General features: G+C 37.5%; 1 protein-coding gene across 4 annotated transcripts in view; it reads left to right on the top strand.

Moving 5' to 3' along the window:
* Positions 1 to 13,214, top strand: part of LOC115933307 (contactin-associated protein-like 3) — a 235,434-nt gene that overhangs the window by 121,576 nt on the left and 100,644 nt on the right. For all 4 annotated transcript variants that reach the window (XM_055351714.2, XM_055351712.2, XM_055351711.2 and 1 more), the window contains exons 5-8: positions 4,704 to 4,907; positions 5,556 to 5,740; positions 6,957 to 7,100; positions 11,445 to 11,706. In XM_055351714.2, coding sequence (XP_055207689.2) covers positions 4,704 to 4,907; positions 5,556 to 5,740; positions 6,957 to 7,100; positions 11,445 to 11,706 — 795 coding nt within the window. The remainder of the gene's footprint in view (positions 1 to 4,703; positions 4,908 to 5,555; positions 5,741 to 6,956; positions 7,101 to 11,444; positions 11,707 to 13,214) is intronic.

The raw sequence follows: 13,214 nt of genomic DNA, 5'->3' as shown, positions 1-13,214 counted from the left end.
AGTACAAGGTAGGACGGGGATGAGACATGCCTGTGCTTAGAATGACAGTGAGAAGCAGAAAAGTAGTAATGAGAAGCCAGAGTTAAGAGTACATTCTGGGTGTGAAAAATGTGAAAGTAGGCCAGGCGGGGTGGCTTATGCCTGTAATCCCAGCACTTTGTGAAGCTGAGGCGGGCGGATTGCTTGAGCCCAGGAATTCAAGACCAGCCTTGGCATCATAGTGAGACCCCCCATCTCTAGAAAAAAGGTAAAAAATTAGCCAGGCATTGTAGTGCATGCCTATAATCCCAGCTACTTGGGAGGCTGAGGCTGGAGGATCACTCTAGCCCAGGAGTTCAAGGCTGCAGTGAGCTATGAAGGTACCACTGCACTACAGCATGGGCAACGGAGTGAGTGTCTGTTTCTAATAAAAGTAAAATGTGAAGGTAAAATATGGCGTAAGGAAATAGCAACTCAAAATTACTTATGTCTTAGCTTTTCAGAGACGTCATACTTTGCAGGAGTCTAAAGCAGGTAGACTCCTTCCTTATCCTTTCTTAGAAGTCATTCTGGACCAGATGCCTGTTCACAGAAGCATCACTGTGAATGTGGCAGAAACAATCATATTTCAGGATTATATGACCTCTTTTCCATACTGTGGGATCCTTAAAAGTAATTCATTGTCTTCTGCATTTTTATCTTTCACCTAGCATATGGAAGGCTTTCAGTGAATATTAGCTGTATGAATGAGGACATAACGCATTTTAGCAAAATTACTTCTGACACAGTTCTTCCTTGTATGACAAAGTTCTTTATCTACAAGAATTCGTATTTGGGAACTTTGTGAACACATCTGTCCTTAGCTTTTCCGGTATTCTTTGAGGAAGTGTGACAAAAACATTATAATTGCACCAATAATCTTCAAGTATCATTTAAAAACTCTCGTGGTCCTCTAACACAAGAAAATGAGATAGATATATTAATACTTCAGAGTAAGATTTAGGTTACCAGTGATTGAAGTGAGTCAGCCCAGGAACAAGCTGGCTGGCAGAGAAGGAGCTGTGTAAGTGTGGATGAATGGTTGTAAATCTCTTTTTCCTGGTGGAAACTGAAGATTTCCTAGGTCCTTCAAAAATTAAATCTGCTGTCATTTTAAGCTGTCTACTTTCCTATATATCCCCTATGTGCTATTTTAAACTCATTTCCACCTCTTTTTCTGCCCAGTGCCCTGACAATAATAATGAAGCAGTCGTTCACTGAAGGTACCCCATGTGCCCAGCACTGTTGTAAAAGTACAAATACTAACTCATTTAACCCTCGCAATGACCTTGTGAGAGAGGAGTGTATGTGCTCTCACTTCGCTTATGAGTAGACTGAGGCAGAGAGAGGCTGTGTAACTTATCCAGGATGGAGTCAGGATTCAAGCCCACGCAGTATATACTCTAGTGTACTAGAAAATGTAGCTCCTGATCTAATGGTGACAGACTAATGTGTCAGGGGTCCACATTGCTAATACTGATCGAGATTCAGCAATCAAAACTATAATCTTAATTAATAAAGCTAATAATTGTAAACTAAATTCATATAAAATTAGAAAAGCACTTCCTGCTTTAAACCACAAGCTAAGTTTTCTTTATTCATTTTGGATAGCAAGGCTTTCATTCTGAAAACTTTGAGGAACGTTGGATTTTATCATAAACATAATAAGTGACATTAATTTTCCAGTATCCCACTACATTTCCTATTTATATAATTGAATTTCATACAAAGGATTTTTTCCAACAGGTTTCTGAGAAAAGATTATATTAAATGTGTTACTGGAATTATTTTATTTTAGTGTATTATTCAAATATATATTGTAGGGGAATATTTGCATTGATTATGGCTGGGTAGAACTGTTTTTTTCTTGAAATGGGGTCTTGCTGTGTTGCCCAGGCTGGGGTGCAGTGACACAAGCACTGCTCACTGCAGCCTCCACCTCCTGAGCTCAAGCGATCTTCCCACCTCCCCCTTCCAAGTAGCTGGGAATAAAAGCAAGTGCGACCAGTCTTGCCATGCTGCCCAGGCTGGTCTCGAACTCTTGGGCCCAAGTGATCTGCCCACGTCAGCCTCCCAAAGGGCTGGGATTACAAGCATGAGCCACCGCACCTGACCAGCTGAGAGAACTTTTCTTTGCTTTTGCAAGTGTTTTAAAATGCTAAAAGTATGACTTTTGTGGACAAGTGGGAAGAGAGTTTACCTTTTAGCATTACTTCTAAAGACCAAGACTTGAAATTTTGCTTCTCCAGTGGGAGGACCTTATTCAAGAGGGACTACATGGGAGTTGTCCCTCTCCAGTGCTGATCTTGGTGGGCTCATTACTGTTGACTTATTGAACTCAATGCTTTCCATCCCAAACATCATTTTTTGTTTCATATTTTTACGTATTGACTTCATAAATCATAGAATGTTTTATGATTTTTAGAAAGTTTGGATTTGCAATTCATTAATCTGCTTTTATTTTAAAATATGCATAATGAGCTATAAGTATATTCTTAAATTTCTAGATACAAGCACTAGCGATTACAATAAAGAAAAAATCAAGGTATTGGCTAAAGAACAAAAGAGTTTCAAGGTCATTGCTTTATGTCTCTTTTACTTGATAAGTTTTTTACTATTCTATTTGCCTGAGGGAAACATTCCAGGAACTGTACTTCACATGTCTTAGAAGATCAATACTGCTGTTGGAGAGTAATAGTAAACATAGAATGAGAAAAAGAAATGTATAGGTTGCAATAATCCAGAAAAAACCTTTTCGGGAAGAAAACTTTTTTTGTTAGTCAACTAAAAAAAATAGCTCAAATATTAGCATTTTCTTTAAGCAACAAATAAAGACATGATTATAATTACTAGGGCAGTGCTAACAATGTGAAAGTCTGTAGTCAATCTTTTTCAAGTTTCCCTTAGTTCATGGCCAGGGAATAATAATCTTAGATGTCTTCATTTACATTTGACAGAGAGTTTTGTTTTTATCATGAACATATAATAAGTTATGTAACAAGGAATAATTGTTTAATTTACACATATTTTACTCGGAATGTGTATATTCATCATGCACTTGATACATTAATTCCTTGTAAGTACATTAACCCAATGTGAGAAAATCAAACTTCTAAATTTTAAAATAATACATAAAATGGAGAACTTTTGAAGTGCAGTTTATTATATGTATTTCAGATAATGTGAATGAAATAGATAGCCATGCAAAAAGTACTAGTAATATTTTTGTGAAATTAAATATAATTAAACAATGCCATCTTATTGGCTTGAATGACATCAGCTAGTCAGCTTCAAATAGTTTCATATTTCACTAGGTTTTCATGCATCTTCATTTATTAAATAAATATATTTTTCAAAGGACAATTGCTTATTTTTCTTTTTACTTTTAAAAAGAAGAGATTTTCTGGGTAATATTAATTTCTTCATGTGATTTTCACAAATATTATCAAATATTATTTTATATTACTGATAAAATGAAACAACTTGTTTTTTGATGAGCTGAACATATGTGACATTTATAGTGAATTTATAAGACCCTGACAGAGTGCTGAGAGAGTGTGGCAGCGTTGGAGTTCTGACAAGCTACAGCAGGAAGAACCAAAACAGAGGTGTTAAGGCCATGCTCTCTCAACAAAGCATCCAAGACAACAAAACCTCTGTGCCTTTGTCAGGGCTCTCCAGAGAAACAGAACCAATAGGATGTCTGTGTGTGTGTGTGTGTGTGTGTGTGTGTGTGTGTGTGTGTGTGTGTGTAGAGAGAGAGAGAGAGAGAGTTTTAAGGAATTGGCTTACCTGATTGTAAGGACTGGCAAGTCCTAGGTAAGAGGTGATATTGCAGCTGGAGTCCAGAGGTTGTCTGGAGGCAAAATTCCTTCTTTCCTAGAGAACTTCAGTTTTCTTTCTTTCTCTTACAGCCTTCAGCTGATTGGATGAGGCCCACCCACGTTATTGAGTTTAACCTGCTTTACTCAATGTTTACTGATTTAATATTGATTACCTCTAAAAAATACCTGCACTGCAACATCAAGACTAGTGTTTGACCAAAAGCTGTTTACCATGGCCTAGCCAAGTTGACACATTGCAGTGCCCATTAGCAGTACCATTAGCCGAGGGCTGAGAAAAATATTACATGTCAGCTCATTTAAAATACATTTATTACATGTCTAAAGCAGTATTTAATAAGTATGATATGTGTTTCTGTATCTTTACAGACAAAATCTTTAGTAAAGTAGGTACATGTGTAAGAATCAAGAGAAGCCAAAGCTACTGGGAATGAACAAAGGTATTTAAATTGAGTGACACTGATATTTAATATAAGAATGACCTTAAAATAAATAATTTATGTAGTGAAATATGACTTCTTTCCTGATTGTTTTTAATCAAACAGAATGAGAAGAAATGGGCTGCTCTAAAGATAAGAGCCATTGGGAGTAGATTAATAAAAGCATTTCTAGATGATGAAGTTTGAGAAAATGTTAGAAAAATCTAACAGTGGGTATTACATATATCAACTCATGATGCCAACAGAAAATATATTATTGTCAGTTGTTTCCTTCAATGAATGGCGTAGAAATACAATGTGTGTCTGTGTGTGTGTGGTGTGGCATATTGATGCACGCATTTTCAGTGTGCTACTGTATGGCATATTTATATTTAGAATTGCTTTTTAATATCTTCTTTCCTAGAATCTGAGGTGGTTTATTTTGATGGACAAAGTGCTCTGCTGTATAGACTTGATAAAAAACCTTTAAAACCAATAAGAGACGTTATTTCTTTGAAATTTAAAGCCATGCAGAGCAATGGAATTCTACTTCACAGAGAAGGACAACATGGAAATCACATTACTCTGGAATTAATTAAAGGAAAGCTTGTCTTTTTTCTTAATTCAGGTAAAAAATACTTGAACTTTTATACCAGTAGTTAAAAAAAATCTGTTTACATTTGTTGGTACTCAGTCTTTTCACAGTTAGATTAAATGACCATATAATTCATCATCTAAACCGGAACACCTTTAAGAAATAAAAAATACACAAGTGATAGTTACTCTGGGACAGTAAGTGCAAAGTAGAACTGCAATGAACAAATGTAAATGAAAGTTTAAGAGCATTACTACCAGATGCATGCAATACATATCCTAAGTATGATTTCTGTAAACAGCATATATTTTGACAATCTGTGCAAGATCACCATATGTGTGTATAATATATATGTAATATATGATTATCCATATCATAAAGACAATACATCATTATAAAATTATGAGATAATGCTGATAATGAGGTTCTAAGAAAGAAAATATTTGCAATGTAAATACAAATGTCATGAGTAATAGAAAAAATACTAAGAAAAATTTCAACAAAGTGTAGAATTGAACTTAAAAAAATAAAAACAGGGTAAGGTTATTGTGTTCAAGATAGGGAGAAAGTGAGAAAACAACTCTGTAAGGTGGAAAGTTGGATGCAAACTGTGATGCTCAACTAAAAAAGGGAAGCCGTGCTTTTGAACAGAAGTAACTGTTTTTTTCCTTCTCCTTTAAGGCAATGCTAAGCTGCCTTCCACTATTGCCCCTGTGACCCTCACCCTGGGCAGCCTGCTGGACGACCAGCACTGGCATTCCGTCCTCATCGAGCTCCTCGACACGCAGGTCAACTTCACCGTGGACAAACACACTCATCATTTCCAAGCAAAGGGAGATTCCAGTTACTTGGATCTTAATTTTGAGGTTATTATAGATATATAGTTTAAATTAAATATAACCTGAAAAATAAGGTAGCTGCATAGAGAAATGCCATTTTATAGTAATTCATAACTAAGTTGACTAATAGTAATAGGTACGTCTGTCCCGGTACTATGAAACTGTTTATGCCTTCTAATAGGTCAGTTTATTATAATAGATCATCTTTTCCACCTTGAAAAGAAGTAAACAGTCAGTGTTAGGTTTAGGAAATCCACAAATGCAGAAATACCAAGATAGCAAGCATTGTTATTAAATGTACTCATTTGAATATATTTCATTTGAAATTTCATCTGGTATATTACACTTGTTGTTTGACTATGCAGATTCCTGGGGGATTTTTTTTCTTGTCTTGGTGCAATCCTAACCAACATAGCATTATTTAGGATCACTTTGAGAAGTTAACAAGATATACACCAATAGATTTATTAAATAACAGGAAAGTCAGATGCTCACATATAAATAATATCCTGATATTTTTTAAGTCATTAATGCTTTTTGCAACCCATTGCCCATATGTATCTAAGCTACACTGTTAAATCGCATCTATTCTTCCAGTCCTTCACAGGACACCTTAAAGTGTATGAAGGATCAGAACAAACCAGAAAAACTGTGATATTTACTGGTGTAAGTGGCTTTGGCATATAATATTAAACTGAAGATCCTAGTCCTATACCGGATTATTCAGTTTTATTACTTTAATTTAACCATGTAATAGCAAAAGATAATATCTAATGCAGAGGTTGGCAACCTATGGGCATCAGGCCAAGTTTGGACATTTTTTAATTAAAAAAATACAAAGCCTGTTTTTGTTCAAAAGAGGTTTTATTGGAACATATTCTCTTTCTTTATGTATTGTCCGTGGCCACATTGGTACTTCATGTCAGAGTTGAGTGCTGCAAAAGAGATCATATGACTCACAAAGGGTAAATTTACTACATGGCTGAAAATTTCAACGTGGCAGAAAATGTGTGTTGACTTCTTCCTTTTAAGTTTGTTCAAAACTGTGTGGTGCCAGAAATAAAGGTATTAACAGCTGCCATTATGATAGAACACTTCATTTGGAATAAGCAAGCATGCAAATATAAGATAATGGGAATGGATTTGCGACAATTAGTACTAGACCTATTAATTATAAATGCTTTAAACACGTACCATCAGAAAATCACTAAACAATGTTATTTATGTCATTTTTCTTTCTAAGATCAGCTTTGGGGGAATTCCGACACCTGGAAGATCGCGGGCATTCACACGTAAAAGCTTTCATGGGTGTTTAGAAAATCTTTATTATAATGGAGTGGATGTTACCGAATTTGCCAGGAAACACAAACCACAGATCCTCATGATGGTAAGGAAGCCTAATGGGAAGGAAAGGAAAAAGGACATTTTATTTTTTGCATTTAAAAATTATTCATGTGAAGTCTCCATTTCATCTAATATTTTAAGAATCAGTTCTTACTTTAACAGCTGCCCATGTAATATAGTAATTTAGTTTTATTTATTTATTTATTTTTTGAGACAGAGTCTCCCTCTTGTCTCCCAGGTTGGAGTGCAGCGGCACAATCTCAGCTCACTGCAGCTTACGCCTCCCAGGTTCAAGCAATTCTCCTGCCTCAGCCTCCTGAGTAGCTGGGATTACAGGCACCCGCCACCATGCCCAGCTAATTTTTGTACTTTTAGTAGAGACGGGGTTTCGCCATGTTGGCCAGGCTAGTCTCGAATTCCTGACCTCAGGTGATCTGCCTGCCTCGGCCTCCCAAAGTGCTGGGATTACAGGTGTGAGCCACCAGGCCTGGCCAATTTTTTTTTTTTTTTTTTTTTTTTTTGAGATGGAGTCTCACTCTGTCGCCCAGACTGGAGTGCAGTGGCACGATCTTGGCTCACTGCAAGCTCTGCCTCCTGGGTTGACACCATTCTCCCACCTCAGCCTCCCGAGTACCTGGGACTACAGGTGCCCCCCACCACGCCCGGCTAAGCTTTTTTTTGTATTTTTAGTAGAGACAGGGTTTCACCATGTTAGCCAGGATGGTCTCGATCTCCCAACCTCGTGATCTGCCCGCCTCGGCCTCCCAAAGTGCTAGGACCACAGGTGCACTTTTTTTGTTTTTGTTTTTGTTTTGAGATGCAGTCTTGCTCTGTTGCCCAGGATGGAGTGCAGCGGTACAGTCTTGGCTCACTGCAACCTCTGCTTCCTGGGTTCAAGCCATTCTCCTGCCTCAGCCTCCCGAGTAGCTGGGACTACAGGTGTGTGCCACCACACCTGGCTAATTTTTTTTAGTACAGACAGGGTTTTGCCACATTGGCCAGGCTGGTCTCAAACTCCTGACCTCAGACGATACACTCGCCTCGGCCTCCCAAAATGCTGGGATTACAGGCATGAGCCACCTTACCCAGCCTAATATAGTAATTTTTATTATGCATAAAAAGTTATAAAGTAAATATGCCTCATGGGACATCGTTGTTTCATTTTTATATGAAATAAAATAACTTTCTATTTTTACATGGAAATCAGAATTCATATGTCTCACGTGTTTTTGGTGTTGTTATCCACAGGAGACCAATCATTTTGCAATGGCAATCCCTAATGATCTATTCCCTAATCAACTGGAAATACTTCCAAATCAGTTAATAAACTTCTTTCAATGTTTAAAGTTTGAAATATCTAAGTTGGGGTTAAAGGGAAAGCTCATGTTTAGTTGTTAGTGTATCTCAGCAGCACATCATGGGAATATTTATTTGTATTGTTGGAAACATGTTTTCTTTCCTGTTATGTGCTGGAGGAGTTGGCTCATGGGTTGCAGGACCAAAACCTGAAAATATCTCTGACTGTGTGTCACCAGACCACACAATGAATACATCACTTAGATTAGCATGAGAAAAGGGGAAAAACAGCTGTGAAGCCCATGAACTTTCCAAGAAGGTAAAGGAGAAAAAAAAAAAAAAAAGATGGGTTTGAAGTCTAAGTTCTACTATGAACAGCACCCTGCTGAGATCATAAAAATGAAAAATACCATCAAGATACATGAAAAAGGAAACACCAAAGGGAAGAGTGATAACAAGGCTCCACAGAGTGCAGTTTCCTTTGACAGGATGAAAAAGAAATGAAAAGAGGAAGGAGATAAATGGAACAGCCCTCTACCTAAAGTTTCTGTCCATGGAGAAACTGACATTTAAGTGCTGCTCAACAGGAAAAAGAAAAAAGACCTGGTTATTGAAGTTGGCTTTGTTGGAGATGCGTTACTCAGATACAGATACAAAGATGGGTTTGGCCAATGGGCATCCGTGTCAAGAAGCCTGACCTAACATGTTCTGAATATTAAGCTACCTTTTATCTGCCAGTCCTTGGTGTTCAGAAGAATCCCTCCTCTTCACCCTAACTTCTATGGGGCTATTTCCAAAGACACTGTCATTGAAGTGAGGAAGAATGAGTTGCGCCTTATGACACAAAGAGACAAGACTATTTGAGGACAATAGACACAGGTTTTCATATACATTGCATGTTATTCTGAATTACTGATGGGTTCACTGATGGAATTATTGAGTATAGCCAATAAGGAGAACCACAATTAAGCTGGTATCTCTGGGTTCTGGATATCATCGTCAAGAAAACTATTTACTAATTACATTGAATGAGGTTATTAAAATATGTAAGTTTCACACAAAAACAAACAAGACAATTCATTCCAAATTGTGCATATGGATATATAATGTTAATTATGGGAATTCCATTTTAAGAATTACTACAATTCTATGTGTTCTGTATAAAAACAGGAAAATAGTTGTTCCAATATATAAAAGGAAAACATTTAAAAACGTATTTTGTTGGGAAAATCAGTTGCGAGAATTCATTCAGTCAACTAACAAGCACTCCTCTGTGGCAAGAAGCCCTGCCTCTCTGTTGTAGCAGGCAGCTACCCACCTAAATGATGAGGTCAAGAAATATACAGCTGATAAAAAGATAAAAAATATGTAATAGTCCAGTGATTACATGTGTACTACGGATCAGTGCCAATTACTTGTAAGCTTTTGGTATTTAGTTTGTTACAGCAAATGCTTTCTGTTTTAAATTTTCTTCTGCAAATGTTTTCTTGTCATGAAAACTGTTTCCCATTTAGCAGAATTACAAAAATAGTCAAGAAGAAATGTTCTGATTGATGTATACAGTTAGAATGTGTATTAAAAATTATTATAAAATGATAACTGAATTATATCCATTTCTAAAGTATGTTGGGACAGAATTTTTTAAAAATGTGATTCTGTTTTGAAAATTGTTTCACCACTGGATCAGTGTGGTTCTTAAACTTGGCTTTATCTTGGAGTCACCAGAGGAGATTCAAAAGATACCATCACCTGGCTCTACCTCCAGAGATCGGGATTTTAACTGGTCTCTATCTGGATTTTAAGAGCCCTTCTGGTGATTCGACTGTTTAGCTAGGTTTGAGAGCCACTACCCTAGATTGTCTGTCCTGCTCCAGTAACATTCTTTTTCTAAAATCATTTATAGTATATTAGAAATAAATCCATGGAAATTCCAAGTAAAATCAGAATTACTGGGGTTTTTTCTCTGGAACTGAAATTCCTGTGTGTGAATAATGCCCAAGAATTGCTTATTCCTTTCACCAGCCAAACAAAGCAAAACAAACAAACAAACAAAAACCATTTAAAAACCTGGTAAGATGTTGACTTACCAGATATTAAAGCATACTAAAAGCTTCTATACTAGAATCAGTATGGTAGTGGTTAGGAACAGAGAAGTCAGTAGAACAGTCAAGATTTCAGAAAGATCCCAGTTTATGTGCAGAGTTGTTAGTAACAAGGAATGTGGCTCAATTCAGTGGAACAGGGATGAATTATTTCTGAAATTCTGCCAGAACAAACAAGTGTCCATAAGGCAGAAAATAAGCATGATCACTATCTTATACACACTAAGAATATGTAAATTAAAGAGGATGAGAAACAAACAACAATCTTAAAGAAAATCTATGAGATTGTATGTAGGACCTAGGGTAGTATGAAACTTTCTTAACAAAGATTGGAAACTCAGAAGCTGTAAAATACAATATAGACATAATTGACTACATAAAAACATCAATGTTTTCATGCTAAAAATACTATATGAAAACATTGTATATAACTATTAGATCTGAAAAACATTTGAAAGGCTGTCAAATATAACTTTCCAACAGCTAAAAATATGACCCATACAAATATCAAATAAGCATGTGTCAAAGATTTAGTCAATTGATTAATGAGGGAACCAGTAAAATAGTAAGCTGGTTCAAAAGAGATTTTGAGGATTGTGTAGAGAAGACCAAATGTTGCTCAGGAGAAAGACTGAGTATGAAAATGTCCTGTTATTTCTGTATCCTCAGGGCTAGCACAGGGCCTGGAAAATAGCTGGCATAGATTAAACTCCTGTTGAACTAAAATTATATTGAGACTCCTTTACTAATGCTGAGAAGTAGAGAAGTGGAGAATTTCTCACACACACACAGAAAGCCACATGGATGTCTGACCAATTATAATAATACTTATGTTGAAAGAGAAGATAAATGTCATAGATTTCAGCTTTAGCAGGCAGACTAATCCTGGATTGATAAAAAGCCTTGTACGTCTTTGTAAAATCTGGCTTTAATTAGATAGAAGCACCACCTGTAAGGCTGCTCAATGTGCTCTTTTGTTTTATTTATAGGGAAATGTGTCCTTCTCATGTCCACAGCCACAGACTGTCCCTGTGACTTTTCTGAGCTCCAGGAGTTATCTGGCTCTGCCAGGCAACTCTGGGGAGGACAAAGTGTCTGTCACTTTTCAATTTCGAACGTGGAACAGAGCAGGACATTTGCTTTTCGGCGAACTTCGACGTGGTTCAGGGAGTTTCGTCCTCTTTCTTAAGGATGGCAAGCTCAAACTGAGTCTCTTCCAGCCGGGACAGTCACCAAGGAATGTCACAGCAGGTAACAGTTGTATTCCCATAAACCTGACATATCCACACGGAAATCATTTGGCAATTAGTGAGTGAGTGAGGCAGTGAGATGCTCTATGCCCCCACTAGAGGAACAGATTGCTGTTTCCATTTAGACTGTTCTGTGTGGTACACCCCGCTGCCACTAAAGTGTTCTTTTGACCAAAATGACTATATATGAGAAATATGAAATGCATATTTCTGCAGACATACCTTCCCATATACAAGGAATACCCTGAGCTCCATTTCCTGACAAACATATACCAGCCTCCATCCCAAAGAACTAGGGTCAGGACCTCATGGAACAGACAATACCTGGAGGCACATTCCTCTCCTGTCCTCCTCCTCCTTTCCCTTCTCCGCCCCGCTGCTCAGGGTCTGTGCACAAATATTCTATACACAGTAGGCAGTTGATAACTATCACTTTACAGGGAAAGATGCCCGGCAAATACCAAGAGTTCTTATTCTTTCGTTGATGGCTAATTCATTTTCTGGGATAGCCAGGCACCCTGGAAGAATCTCAGCTCCTCCACTTACTGCCCTTCTGAAATGTAAATCACGAAGCCTCCTAAGCCTCAGCTGTTTTCACTTGTGAAGTGGTAAACCTCAGATCTCCTTTGCAGGGAGAACAATAGGAAGTCTGATTTTATTAGCACAATGCCCACCCCACACACAGGCCCTCACATCCCCACTCCCCATCAGGGCCTGTTTTTGTTGGGCAAATGCTAGGTTAGGGGCTCAAATCCCATGAAGCCAGACTGAGTTACAATAGATGGGAACTAATCTCACATGCAGTCAGATGTGGGCAAGTTTGTTAACTACAGAGCTGCTGGATTTTGATGATTGGATTTGCACATGGCAGGAGCACTGGGTCCTAAATTGACATTGTGCCTAAATTGGCATCGGAACTAAATGGGGGCTTTAAAAAAAAAAAAAAAGCGTAATCTGAAAAAGAAAAAGGCACAGACGAAGAGGCTGACTTCTGCTTGAGACCAGGGGGTTATCATACTCAAAAAAAGATTCCTTTTGGCTGTAAGAGGCACACGTGACTATACTGCTATTAAATGTTGTGGTATGAAAGCACGATTTCAAGACCCGTGAAGAAATTTGGAGGGCGGGGCCTTATCTCAGTACTTCTGGAACAATCAGGCAAGTCCTGGGTGTTAGAATCTGTGTCCACCTCACAAAGGTGTTTCAGGGGAGATAAAACAGATATTCAGAGGGGCCGTATATTTTTTATCTTTTAGAAATACAAACCTAGTTTCCATTTCCTCACGAATAAGATTTTTTCCAAGAAAGGTTAAAATCGTGACCTACACACAGATACAGAATGAACACATGTCAGAGATTTTCTTTAACTCATTGATGAGAGAACCAGTGTTAGGGAAATAAGTAAAGATAAAATTGCCTACCAACATAGTGAATCAGTTTCACAAGGTAGAAATGAAATAGTCTTATTATGGAATAAGTATTAAGCCAGACTGTGATGTACATTTCAGG

Source organism: Gorilla gorilla, chromosome 13, assembly GCF_029281585.2.
Source record: "Gorilla gorilla gorilla isolate KB3781 chromosome 13, NHGRI_mGorGor1-v2.1_pri, whole genome shotgun sequence".
Classification (NCBI taxonomy): Eukaryota; Metazoa; Chordata; class Mammalia; order Primates; family Hominidae; genus Gorilla; species Gorilla gorilla.
The sequence above is the reverse complement of the archived record's forward strand: the minus strand, read 5'-3'. Positions and strand labels throughout refer to the sequence as shown.